The following is a 12,930-nucleotide window of genomic DNA, read 5'->3' as shown; positions in this document are numbered from 1 at the left end:
CTTAAAAATAACAGCACTTTAGATTGCTCTTTGTACTTTGATCATGGACATAAAAAAAGGACTCATTTTATACATTTTTTATAACTTAGGAACCAAAGGTTTACATTTTTAAAAGCGGGGACTAAACTGAACATCCGCTCATAACTTAGGGACCAAAAAGAGGTTTAAACCTATAATAAAGTATATATATAAACAGATCGGTTTCTATCAAACCATGATGCGCAATTTGGTTTTATAAATAGAAAGGAAGGAACTGTAATTTAATTAGATTTAGTGATACTGATGAAAGTTGGGTCTAAATAGAGTTAAAGTATTAGAAATATGGATGAAACTTTTTACAGTTATATTTGAATTGATTGTTATATCAGAAAAATGTTTATTGATATGATTCAGTTTTGCATATCTATAATCTGTATTATATTCCCATTTATATTCAACCGATTATATCAATGCAAAACACTCTTTGCCTTAATTAAAAGAAATTTACTGTGTTAAATGATTGTTTCAAGAAAAAATGACTTAGAGATTAAAGAACATGTCAATTATGAGGAAAAACAAGTACAATGCTAAAAAAAACCTACTAGATTTAATTAATATATGTTGTTTTGTTTGAGTGACATTGTTTGAGTTTCTTGAAGCAAAGAGTAGATTCAAATCCTGTAAATGAAAAAAATATAGGAGAAATTGCACTTGGCTCTATTGAGTTCTAACCGATATATTTTTTTTTTGTCTTTTTTATGTTTTCAAAATTAAACAAATCATTTGTTGATTTTATCACCTATATGGACAAATCTTCCACTATATTGGCTTTTTGATTTGACCTATTTCCACCCCTTTCATCTATAAATAATAAAATCAGACAATGCATACGTCAAGACAGTGCTATTTAAGTGATGGAGTCCAGTAAGATTTTGAAATGAAACTGGCAATTCTTTTATGAAAAGTTTTCTCAAAGGAAGTGTTACAAAACTGATAAATAAAATAAAAGACAACTAGACAAAGAGAGATATGGATAAAAAGATATTAATCAACTCAAATAATTTTTATAGCAAACAATATGATGAAGAAACCTGTTTTCTGATCTAATATAAGAATTAAACATTCAGATCTTATAATGCAACATAAATTAACACTTCGAATTAAGGAAATAGGAAACTAAGAAAGAATTCAAAAACATTCAAGGAAGTAAATCCTTTTTATAAAAAAAGACCCTGTCCAAAACAACAAAATTACACACCCTGCTAGGAGAAACCGTTTCCTCCTTAAAAGAAACTTATACTACATAAAAACAATTAAAAAAAAAAAAAGTAACCCACACTATAATTGAACTCTTCAATTCACCATAGTTGTTTTCATTAAACTTTGACAATTTTTAAATAAGTGCAAATAGTTTTGGATTAAGTACAAATTAAAAACAAAATATAACTAACTCAAAATAAAAACAAGGCTTAATACCTCTATTGGTCCTCATATTTGTATGTCAATCTCAGTTTGGTCCTCAAGTTTTGAACTGTCTCAATTAGGTCATAATTTTTATAAAAATGCACACATTTTACCCTAACTGTTAAGTTGTCTCAAACGGTGTTAATTGATACTGAGATGAATTTTTTATTTTAGGCTTACTTCCTTCCTTGGTCCTTATATTTGTATGAAAATCTCAGTTCGATCCTCAAGTTTTTTCTCAAGTCCTTATGAAATGCAAACATTTTATAACATTTTACCCCAACCATTAAGTGTATTGAGACGGTGTTAACTTTGAACTGAGCTGTAATTTTCTTTTTTTGTTTTAAAATCATTAAATCCACGTGGCTATGGTCTTTCCTTTTCCTTCCAATCACTGATCACATTTCACTCATTCCTCCACCCTCAAACCCCTCGACTCACACCTTTTCTTCCTCTCAAACTAAAAAATGCCGCCGTTGTCGACAACTCAAAAACTATGACCCAATTGAGACAGTTCAAAACTTGAGGACCGAATTGAGATTTTCACACAAACATAAGGACCAAGAGAGGGATTAAGCCTAAAATAAAAAAATTATCTCGGCATCAACTAACGTCGTTTGAGACAACTTAACGGTTAGGGTAAAATGTCTGCATTTTTACAAAAATTATGACTTAATTGAGACAGTTCAAAACTTGAGGACCAAACTGAGATTTTCACACAAATATGAGGATCAATGGATGTATTAAGGCATAAAAACAACTACTTAATCTATCTCAAAATAAAAACGCCTACTAGAAATCTCTTCCTCGATGCCGAATGGTTGTGACCTGCAGGGAAACATTCTGACGCTCAAGTCAGCAGGGTCACAAAAAAGTGAATGTGTATCTGATTAGATCAAAAGTGAGTTACTTGGTTGTTAAGTCTATATTTGTAGGCATTAGGCCCAATACTTGGCATTAACTGCCTTTAACTATCATATCTTCTGTTTCCCTGTATGCAATATTCACTCATTAAGGCCATTAATTACCTTTTAACACTGCCTTCAATGCTCCTTCATTGCTCGGTCATTTTTTCAGTTCTTCGACTCCCGACCGACCGGTCTTACTGCCCCTTGCCCCGGACCCGACCGATCGGTCACCTCCCTGCACTACATAAGCCTCCCAAGCCTCGAGCGGCATTGCAAGCGAAGGGGTTCTATGAGCCCCAAACTTTGGACCGTCGCAACCGTCCGTTCTCGATCTTGCCTCATCACGTCGGTTGAATTCGAAAGGTTACAACTTGTCAGCCGTGTGATTAACTTTTCTTGAAGGGTCCAGATTGATCTATCTATCTATCAAGGCTGGATTTGAAGAGTCGTCTTATCCCCACCATGAGATCTCACGCCAATGAGCGGCTACGATAAGTCCACGAAACCGTCTTTGTCGGCTATAAATAGGCGGATAAGGCCCTCCTCATTCACGTCCTTTTCATTCTCAGAGTTCTCTTACCGATCTTCCCTTATCTTCAGGTGATGTCTTCTTCTACTTGGTCGACCGATGAGCTTAGCGGCGAGGGTTGGGGGTATGTTGATGGTGGGGTTCCATCGTCATCGTCTGCATCTACATCTTCTACATCGCTCTCAACCGGTCCTCCCGATCAACGCGAGATCGTTTACGAGGATATTGAGCTGAATGTGGAAGTAGGCAACCACCTACGATGACACCATTTTCTTTTTTCATTAGCGGTAGGAGTTGAAGTAGGCAACCACCTAGGTTCGGCTTCAGGTTGAAATGCCATGGAAGATCCATAAAAACACAAATTTTTCTTACGAGGAAGCTAGCAAAGGGAAGAGGTGTACTATGCCACACAAAGACACGAGAAAAACTGCACCAAAACACAACGAAAAGCTTATTTTAATCAATTCAAATGAGATCAAACAGATCAAAAACGAAGTTTTAAATGGTTGAAAAGAGTTTGAACGCACCTGAAAGGCAAAACTGGTTCGTGATGGGTCATTTAACAAGAAATGAGACGTCTGTTGGGAAGGAAACTGACGTCTATAATCGAATTTACGTCCGAGACCTTACTAATTTGACGTCAATGTCGACGTCGGATGTCATGGTAACCGACGTGTATAGAGGTCTGTTGGTGAGTTAGGATGTCTTCATGGTAGAAAAAAATGACTTTTAACCTACCCTGTCAGACCATAGATGTCGGGTAAAGGGACACTGACATCTATAGTACCGTATAGACGTCGGTGTTGGGGGATTAGACGTCTAAATGGCGAAAAAAAATGACTTTTCACCTACTGTCAAACATATAGACGTCATACTGGCGGGGTCCGACGTCCAGGTGGCGGAAATTCAGACATATAGACGTCGGTGTCCCGTATAACCGACATGTCCTTGACAAGATAGACTGACTACTCACTTACCTGTCAGACCTATAGACGTCCTTTTGGGGGGGGGGGGGGGGACGTCTATAATGTTATAGACATCGGGGATCTCTAAATAGACGTCTATATAGCCAACTTATTTACGAAAATGCCACCGGTCATTAATATGCGTCGATCCACCCTCGAACCGACGTCTAAGGGGTGACTCGAACCGACGTCTAAGGGGTGACGTTGAAGCCCAATTTTGCACTAGTGCATTCATACCACACTTTGAACCACACTTTACCAATCAACTTAATAAACCAACGTTCCCACTTTACATTAAAAAATACCAACGTGACAAAAGTTAGGAAGGAAAAATGTTACCTCGTGGTCAAACGTTAGCCATCTCAGCTTCATTTTAATACCGTTACATTTTTTAGGACGAAAAAGTAAAGTTTTCTAAAGGAGAAGGACCAAAATGTAGCTTAGTTTGAAAGGGGAACTAAAAACAAATTTGCTTGATAGTTTATGGACTAAAAACATATTTAACCCATTATTAAAATATGAAATCTGAAATTTTAAAATTACTAATTATGACTTTTTAATATGATGAATTATGTATGACAAAAACTCAACAAACAAGGTGACAAGATAATAAACAGATAAGTCATTTAATAACCCTATCATCTGGTTAACAATTTTTTTATTATATATTGAATAGACTACAAAAATTTATTAAAGTTTCTCAATAAGAAACTTAAAACATAATTAAGTCTTAATATTTTTATAACAGGTTCTATACACAAATGTAAACTTTATGAGTTTTAATATATTTAAGATGTGTATTAGGTACATTTTTTACTCATGAAAATTTAATATAATGTTATGATTATAATAAATAATTTAGAAATTAGAAAAACAACTCTTTATATAAAAGCTGAAGAGGTTGTAAATGTCTAAAATCATGAACGTATATACATGATCAAGCTCAAGATGGAACAAGTTGGATTTGTGACCATCAAAGCAATTATTATTAAACAGTTTGGGCTTAAATATATGTATATATATATATATATATATATATATATATATATATATATATATATATATATATATATATATATATATAACAAAAATAGAAATATCTCATTCATACCCTGGGTTGGTGCTGAGGCTGGTAAATAAAGTAAAAAATAAAAGCACGAAAATAAAAAGAAAAAGGTCTGTGAAAATTTTGCACGTGAACAAACCTATTGTTCTTAAACCTATTGTTTTCTTCTTCTTCCTCTTCTTTTTCTTCTTCCTTTTCTTCCTCTTCTTCTTCCATGATGTCTTCCATGATATAAGGATCATCAAACCGAATGTCTTCCATGATGTTGTTTTCCTCTTTGAATATATGGATTCCTGTTGCTTTAATCCATGACTCCCTTGACAGAGTACGATATGTAACCTTCACGTGATTCCATTCCTTTTCTAAAGGTTGTTCAAGCAAATTACCATACATTTTTACATCACAGAGGTATGTTAGATCGAATTCAAATTTCGTCTGCTCCTTCAAATAGTGGCCTCCGCCTGTTTGCCATTTCCCATTAATGCGCACCTCAGGGTGAAAGATACTTAAGTTATCATATTTATTCATATGTATAATAACAAGAGAAAGAACTCTGGCAGGAAACTTATTACGAAACCAGAAAGAACATGAAGGTCCACTGCTCTTCAGATCAAACCACTCTGGAAAAATTTCTCCTGGAAACTTGAAGTTAGTAGCTTTTCTAGCTTCGTATAGTTCCTGTTAGTCATACATAATTCATAAAGAACTCATTAGCTTACCAACATTAAAAGCACTACGTATTATCAATCAAAAAATTCAAAAGCAAGACAAAACCTTATTTAGCAACATGTCTAAGCTGGTGGAACTCAAAGATATACAGTTTGGTGCACTGAAAGATTCTAATTTTGGTGGAAACCCTCTGATTTCCTCAAGATGTTTGCAATGAGTCACATCAAGGTGCTTGAGATTGTGAAATTCTTTGATACATTCAGGAAGGTGTTTGAAATTATTTTTCTGTAGACTTAATTCACACACTTGTGCCAACCACATGAAACCTGCCGAAAAGAAGTTATCATCCAGGTTGCAAGACTGTGCTGAAAACCGCTTTAACTTTGAAGGAACCATTGAGCCTACGTTATCTTCAGTAACACTCAAAGTAGAAAAGTTAGGCAAGTGAACAATTTCACATGACAAGACTAACTCTTCGAGTCCAATAAGATTTTGAAACGACAGTGGCAATTCTTTAATGGGAAGACCCGCCAATCGAAGTTTCTTTATGTTTTCCATCTTTCCTAGTATTTCTGGAAATTTCTCAAGACTGGAACAATCTGAAAGTTTTAATCTTTCAAGAGTGGGCAAGTTCAGAGGTGGAAAACTCATAAGCTTTATGCAACCTTCCGCATTCAATATTTTAAGTTTACTCATAAAACCAATTGAGTCGTGAACTGCAACTAAACTCTCACATCCTTCAAATGAAACTTCCTCCAAATTTACGAAATCAGACATATCGGGTATATGTGTCAAAAATCTGCACCAGTCAAAATTCAAGACAGATAGATTCTCGAATTTCTGCAAAGAAAATAAAGAGAAAAAAAGTTAAGATATTTATATTGTTTTTAATAATTTACAAGATGAGGAAAACACTCTTTAAGCTTGCCTTTGATGAGCCAAGGAATTCAAATGACGTAAAATGACTGTAAGGTAGCTTGCATGTCACAAGATTGCTCGGATCAAAATTTGATGGTAAAGAATTTGAAGGGTATCCATGCCATTCCAGTAATCTCAAACTTTCTGGAAAATAATTGGGACCTTTGGAAAATTTACCATTTCTAATGATAAGTATTTTAAGGTTTTTCATTCTTCTGAAGGCGTTGCGATTCCATTCTAGCGTTTTTTCTTGCTTGAAATCCAGTATTATGATTTCAGTTTTGCTAGTACCCTGTTAATGCAAAAGTCACATTCACACATCCAAAAAAAATTCACGTGTTAAGAGAACTTTACAATGCACACGTGTCAAAATGTGATGGAACGATTTCAAATTTAAAAAAAAAACTTTGATTTTTTTCTTCTAAGTATGCCTTTGTCTCAGCTTTTTTTAATTTGAAATTGTCCAACCACGTTTTGACACGTGTGCAATGTCAAAATAGTATCAAAAATTGGTATAAAAATATTATTTTCCAAAAAAAAAATACTCTGATGTGAACAGATGACATAAAAATATTAAATCAAGCTAAGAAAGTACATCAGTCATTGATGAAGCTTACTTACCTTGTCGTGTTTGAAAACATGAAGAATATCTTCCTCTGACCATAATCTCCTCCGCTTCCCTGGCTCTTTGGGTGACTCTTGCTGGTCAATATGTGTACCCATGTCCTCAATCAAGTCGTGCATAACAATATAATCTTCATCATCCGTCCAAAAATCTATGAGAGATTTATCCACCAACACGCCAATATGATGTTTCATGTTGTTACCATAAAGAACACGAAGTATACCTTCAACTTCTTCCAAACTACTTCCTTTAAAGAAACAGGTGATGTCAAGAAAGACGCTTTTTTCTTCTTCCCCCAAAGCAACATAGCTTACTTTAAGTATCTCAAGAATTTCATCGTTAGGAATTCTTTCGTAATGTTCAATCGCAGACTCCCATTCTTCTACACTTTTGTTGTACAAGTTGGAACCTATTACTTTTAAAGCCAATGGAAGACCAGAAGCATAAGTTACTACACGTTTCAACACGTCCTCGTAACTTGGATCAACTTTTTCCCTTTTGAAAGCATTCCATTTAAGCAATTGAAGAGAATCATTGTCATTCAATTCCTCCATCTTATAAGTTCTTTCGATCTGATGAGATTTTAGCAGCTGTTCGTCCCGAGTGGTAATGATAACCCTGCTGCCGGGACCAAACCAATCAGCTCTTCCAGCAAATGCTTCTAACTGCTNTCTGTTGTCAACATTATCTAGAATCAAGAGAACCTTCTTTCGCCCCAGCCTCTGCTGTATCATTGATGCTCCTTCTTGCCAACTTGTTAACATGATATTCTCCTCTNTAACCATTTTTGAAAGAAGGATGCTTTGGAGGTCTTCTAGCCTATCTTTGTTTGATTTTTTTCTTACAATATGAAGAAAACATGAACAATCAAAATTATCAGCAATCGAATTATAAACTACTAGAGAAAGTGTTGTTTTTCCTAACCCACCCATTCCATGGATCCCTATCATGTGGACAACAGCATTCGATCCAAGATCCAAAAGTTTCTTGACTTTCAGCTCCTGTGACGGTAGGCCAACTAAGTAATCCGNAACCTTTAAAGGAACACGATTAATCACCCTGGAAACCCGTTCAACAATGCTCCCAATAAACTTATACTTGTAATCATTCCTGTTCCAAACATTAAAGTTTAANTAAGTTAAACTAGAAGCATTGTAAACATGTCTTGATAAGTATACTAATTTTCAATAAAATAAAAAGATTAGTAAGGTGGGTACCCATCTTCGAAGTGATAGCCACACAAGTCAGCAACTTGACGCAGAGCCATTTTCCATTTATTTAACTTCTCCTCCTGCCCTTCGAACCTCTTCAATGCTTCTTCATAACTACCTTTCTGATGTCTGACTTTAGAAGGATCCACCTTATAAAACACTGGTATAACCAACAGCCCTTCACTCTGGCAGTGAAGGATGGTTGCAAGTTCATCCAAGCAGAAGGAGGAAGAAGCATAGTTGTGAGAAAGCACAACGATGGCAATCCTGGACTCTTGAATTGCTTTCAGAAGTGCTGGTGTGATTTCCTCTCCGCTTTGAAGTTCCTCATCATCCATGAAAGTGTGAAGTTCCCTGTCACAGAGAGCTTTGTAGAGATAACCAGTGAAACCATAACGAGTGTCTTCCCCTCTAAAGCTGAGGAACACATCGTACGTGAATCTACGGGAACTAAGAGTTGCCATTAGAACAAACTCTGGAATGATAGTTGTTAGCGTGTTGGGACTGTAAATGGAATCAAACTTTATATAAACATGAAATTAGAAGAGTGAAAAGTAAGGTAATGCAGAATCAAGTGCCAAACAGTAATTAGCTGGTCCTGTTGTTAGTCAAAGCGCGTGAAACTTTTGGAAATTTTCCTCTTCTCTCCTCTCTTTTCTCTCAAAAGTCAACACTGCATAACCCCTACTCTACGTTACCAGAAGTTCTTACAAATTTCCCATGATAAATACTTTCAATTATTTAAAATAATCGGCATTTAAATTTACACATAATAAAGCATAAATTTATTATAAAGTATAATAATATATATATAGATTTGTTTCTATCAAATAATGAACCATTTTTCTTAGACATATGTTGATCTTATAAATAGAAAAGAAGGAAATGTTGCTGTAATTTAATTAGATTAATAATGATGCTGATGAAAATTACGGTCAAATAGAGGTAAGTTATTACAAATATGGATGAAGCTCTTTACAGCCATATTTGAGCTTATTGTTATATCAGAAGAATGTTTATTGATCACCTTGGATTTATCATTCAGCTTCGCATATCTGTAATTCGTGTTATATTTTCATTTGTATTTAACCGATTATATCAATGCAAAGACACTTTTTGCTTTAATTAAAAGAAATTTACTTTGTTAAATTATTGTTTCGAGCAAAAATACTGGAAGATTGAAGAACATGTACCTCAATTATGAGGAAAAACAAGTTCAATGCTCATAAGAAAAACTACGATATTTAACCAATGTGTGTTGCTTGTTTGAGTGATGTAACATATCTTTTAATAATGTAAAATTATTAAATAAAAATTATATAAATGATAATTAACCACTAAGAATTTCTATATTATCGTAGTCTATAAAGCATGTTTTGAATTTAACAAGTTATATATTCACATTATCAGAAAACTGAAATTTTCAAAAGAGCAAATACATATTGTTACAGCTCTCTCACTTTGTTGAAATCTTTTCATTTAGTTACACGATTAAGATGATTATAAAAAAAAAACATGAAAAAAAACAAAAAAATAATAATTTATTATACCAAAATAGTTTTCAAAAACTTAAAAATAAACATCTTATTTATATATTTATAAATTTATAATTTTATAATTGCAAGTTCATCCAAGAAAAAAAAAAAAGGATAATGGTGAGAGAGCACAACATCCTAGACTCTTCAATTGCTTTTTGAAGTGCTTTCCTCTCCGCTTTGAAGTTTGTCTTCGATGAAAGTGTGAATTTTCCTATCACATAGCTTTGTAGAAACTATTATCCATGAAACTATCCTGTCACATAGTTTTGAGACCGTTCAGATTCAGGAGTGTAAACAACTCTCCAGTCAATCTGCTTCTTTGTCTTACTGAAGTCAGATTCTCTATTCTGCATTCCAAATAAAAATCCGTCATCCATTTCTGAACTGTTCATTTATGTAATATTAATTTTATTTCTTTAGAGGATTATTAATTATTACTTTTCACAATATCTTCAATCATTAAGATCCTCCAAATTTTGAAATATCACAAATTTGTAAAAAAAAAATCATTTATTTGAGAAGTGGAGGAGTTCAATTTCCGTGTCAGAAAAAAGTGGTCGAGAAACTTTTTATGGTAAGCTAATGGTTGGGATAACTATTCCTTAGTATTCATCTTCAAATAACTAGTTAGGTTATTTTCAGTGCCAATGGACCAAACACTACCATCACAGACACCACCAAGTACTCAATTCCCTCTATCATCACAGTCACCAAGTCCCCAATCACCACCACCATGGGACGAACATGAAGGTCCTTTGTCCCATCTATTGGAATACTAAGAACACCCTTGAGAAGAAATCATTCTTATCTCCAGAAACACTTTCCTCAACTCAGGGACCAAGTTCGACGAACCCAAACTTAAACCCCTCTTCTTTTAACCTCTATCATAAAATTGCCACGTAATCTATATTTTTTTTCTCAACTTTAACCTCATAGTGCCACGCAATCACATAAACTGGACAAGTCATTATGTTTTGTCCAGGAGGGCAGCTGCACGGTTACATTTTTGACGCTGTAAGCAAAAAGGATTAACTTGATTCATTTTTTCACAACGAATAATTTTTAACTTTTAAAAAAGGTAGAATCAGTTTGAACATTCTCCCTCTTTGGAAGACCAAAACAAGTATTAAGCCTTATTAATTCTATCTATCCAAACCGTTCGGTTTAAATTGATTTGTTTGATTGAGTTTAATTTATGTAATGCACATTTATTCATAATGGTTTTAAAATATTTGTTTGCACTATTATTTTACTTTTATATATATATATATATATATATATATATATATATATATATATATAGTCTTTCGAAACTATATTTCCAGCAATGAAAAATATTTACTTTTACACAAGTGATTTATTTAGAATAATTGTTTCTTTGTCACATTTATTACTTACTATTTGTTTTTTAGTTTTGTTTTCAATCTTAATTTTTCTTTTCTTTTTACTTACGTACTCTAAAAACATTATACATTTATTATTACACAGCTTATATTTATTTTTCTATCAATTTAAAACTCTATCCACTGAATAATATTTTAGAAAGTAAAAAATAATTTATCTGAACTTTAAATATAGGTCTAGAATACTAATCAAACTAAAAATCCGATCATAGCAGTCTCTGTAATCAATTTCCATCTTTTGTTGGTCAAAAAACAGAATTGTGGAATAAAAGTGTTCAATTAGGCTACGGCAACGCGTTAGATTTAACAAATAGCAGGACCACTGAACCTTGAGAGTCCGTATTCATGTTAACATATACTCATTTTTCAATCTTTGACAAAATTAAATAATATTTAATAAAATGCTCTTGTCATTGCTTTTAAACTTTGTGTGGAACTTTGTCCATTTTTTTGTACTAGAATGTGATTTAAATAGCATATGAATTACGAATTATTATTTGAATTTGTTTTAGTGAGTCCTCTACAGATAGATAACTATTGAGTCTAAGCAGAAGGAAGCATAGTTATGAGAGAGCACAGTGATGGCAATCATAGACTCTTGAATTGCCTTCATAATAGTCAAAAGGAAAAGAAAAAGGAAGATGCGTTCATATATATCTTTGTCGAAATAATCTCCAATGTTAGTGATAAAATAAGTATTTACTTTTAAATTCTTATTCTACAATGTTTTTTCTCATCAAAAATTATTTTTGCTAAAAGTATTAATCTCTTTTAAAAACTGAGGTTATTCTAAAATGTTCTGAAAAAGGATCAACATTGGAAATATCACAGCAGTGTTAATTATTATAGGAATGAATTTCATAGAAAATTCTCTTTTTTTCCTCTTTCTTCTCACAAAAGTCAACATCATGCATAATCCTTATTATACGTTACAAGACAGGTCTTCATCAAAGTTCTTCGAAATTTCTCTGTGTACATACAATTATTTAGAATAATTGGTGTATAAAAAAAGAGAGAGATATGTATAAAAGAATGGACAATGATATTTTAACACCATTTTTTGACACTATTTTGACATTGTACACATGTCAAGATATGATTGGACGATTTCAAATTAAAAAAGTTGAGGCAAAAATATATTTAAAAGAAAAAAACCAAAGTTTATTTTTTAATTTGAAATCGTCCAATCACATCTTGACACGTGTACAGTGTCAAAATGGTGTCAAAAACTTCCTAAAAAAATATTAATCAACTCAAATAATTTTTATAACAAATAGAACATTGAAGACAAAACGTCACCACCAGTGTACAGGACAAAACATAATATTATGTGTTACTCTCCCAACATACTATACAGAGCAACACATAATATTATGGGTTATCCTCTTAAGATACAACATCCTGGCGGATCAATTGAATGCAACAAAGAATTTTTAAAGTGCAAAAAAATCTCTAAATCTTATGAACACCTTTTTAAAAAAAATAGTATAATGAACAAGAGAAAAAAACACAAATAGAATTATTTATAGATAGGAAAGAGATTTAAGATTCAATTGTAATTAGAAAGAAAAACAGTAATTTGTATTTAATAAAATAAATGTGAAAACCATATATAATTCTATAATTTTAAAATTTTAAAATTTTATAGTTTTATA

The 12,930-nt window shown here is 32.9% G+C and overlaps 1 protein-coding gene across 2 annotated transcripts in view; it reads right to left on the bottom strand.

Annotated features, from left to right (window-relative positions):
* Positions 1-12,930, bottom strand: part of LOC106757003 (TMV resistance protein N-like) — a 25,579-nt gene that overhangs the window by 11,269 nt on the left and 1,380 nt on the right. The window contains exons 2-6 of one of the 2 annotated variants that reach the window (XM_014647432.2): positions 8,341-8,660; positions 7,120-8,233; positions 6,509-6,790; positions 5,686-6,420; positions 4,947-5,589 (exon numbers count right to left, since the gene is read on the bottom strand). The exons of the other annotated variant lie outside the window; for it this stretch is intronic. Of the exons in view, the coding sequence (XP_014502918.2) occupies positions 4,951-5,589; positions 5,686-6,420; positions 6,509-6,790; positions 7,120-8,233; positions 8,341-8,660 (3,090 nt within the window). The 3' untranslated portion in view covers positions 4,947-4,950. Of the gene's footprint in view, positions 1-4,946; positions 5,590-5,685; positions 6,421-6,508; positions 6,791-7,119; positions 8,234-8,340; positions 8,661-12,930 lie in introns of those variants that run through there. 2 annotated transcript variants of the gene reach the window in all.

The sequence above is a fragment of the Vigna radiata genome, chromosome 1 (genome assembly GCF_000741045.1).
Source record: "Vigna radiata var. radiata cultivar VC1973A chromosome 1, Vradiata_ver6, whole genome shotgun sequence".
NCBI lineage: Eukaryota > Viridiplantae > Streptophyta > Magnoliopsida > Fabales > Fabaceae > Vigna > Vigna radiata.
The sequence above is the reverse complement of the archived record's forward strand: the minus strand, read 5'-3'. Positions and strand labels throughout refer to the sequence as shown.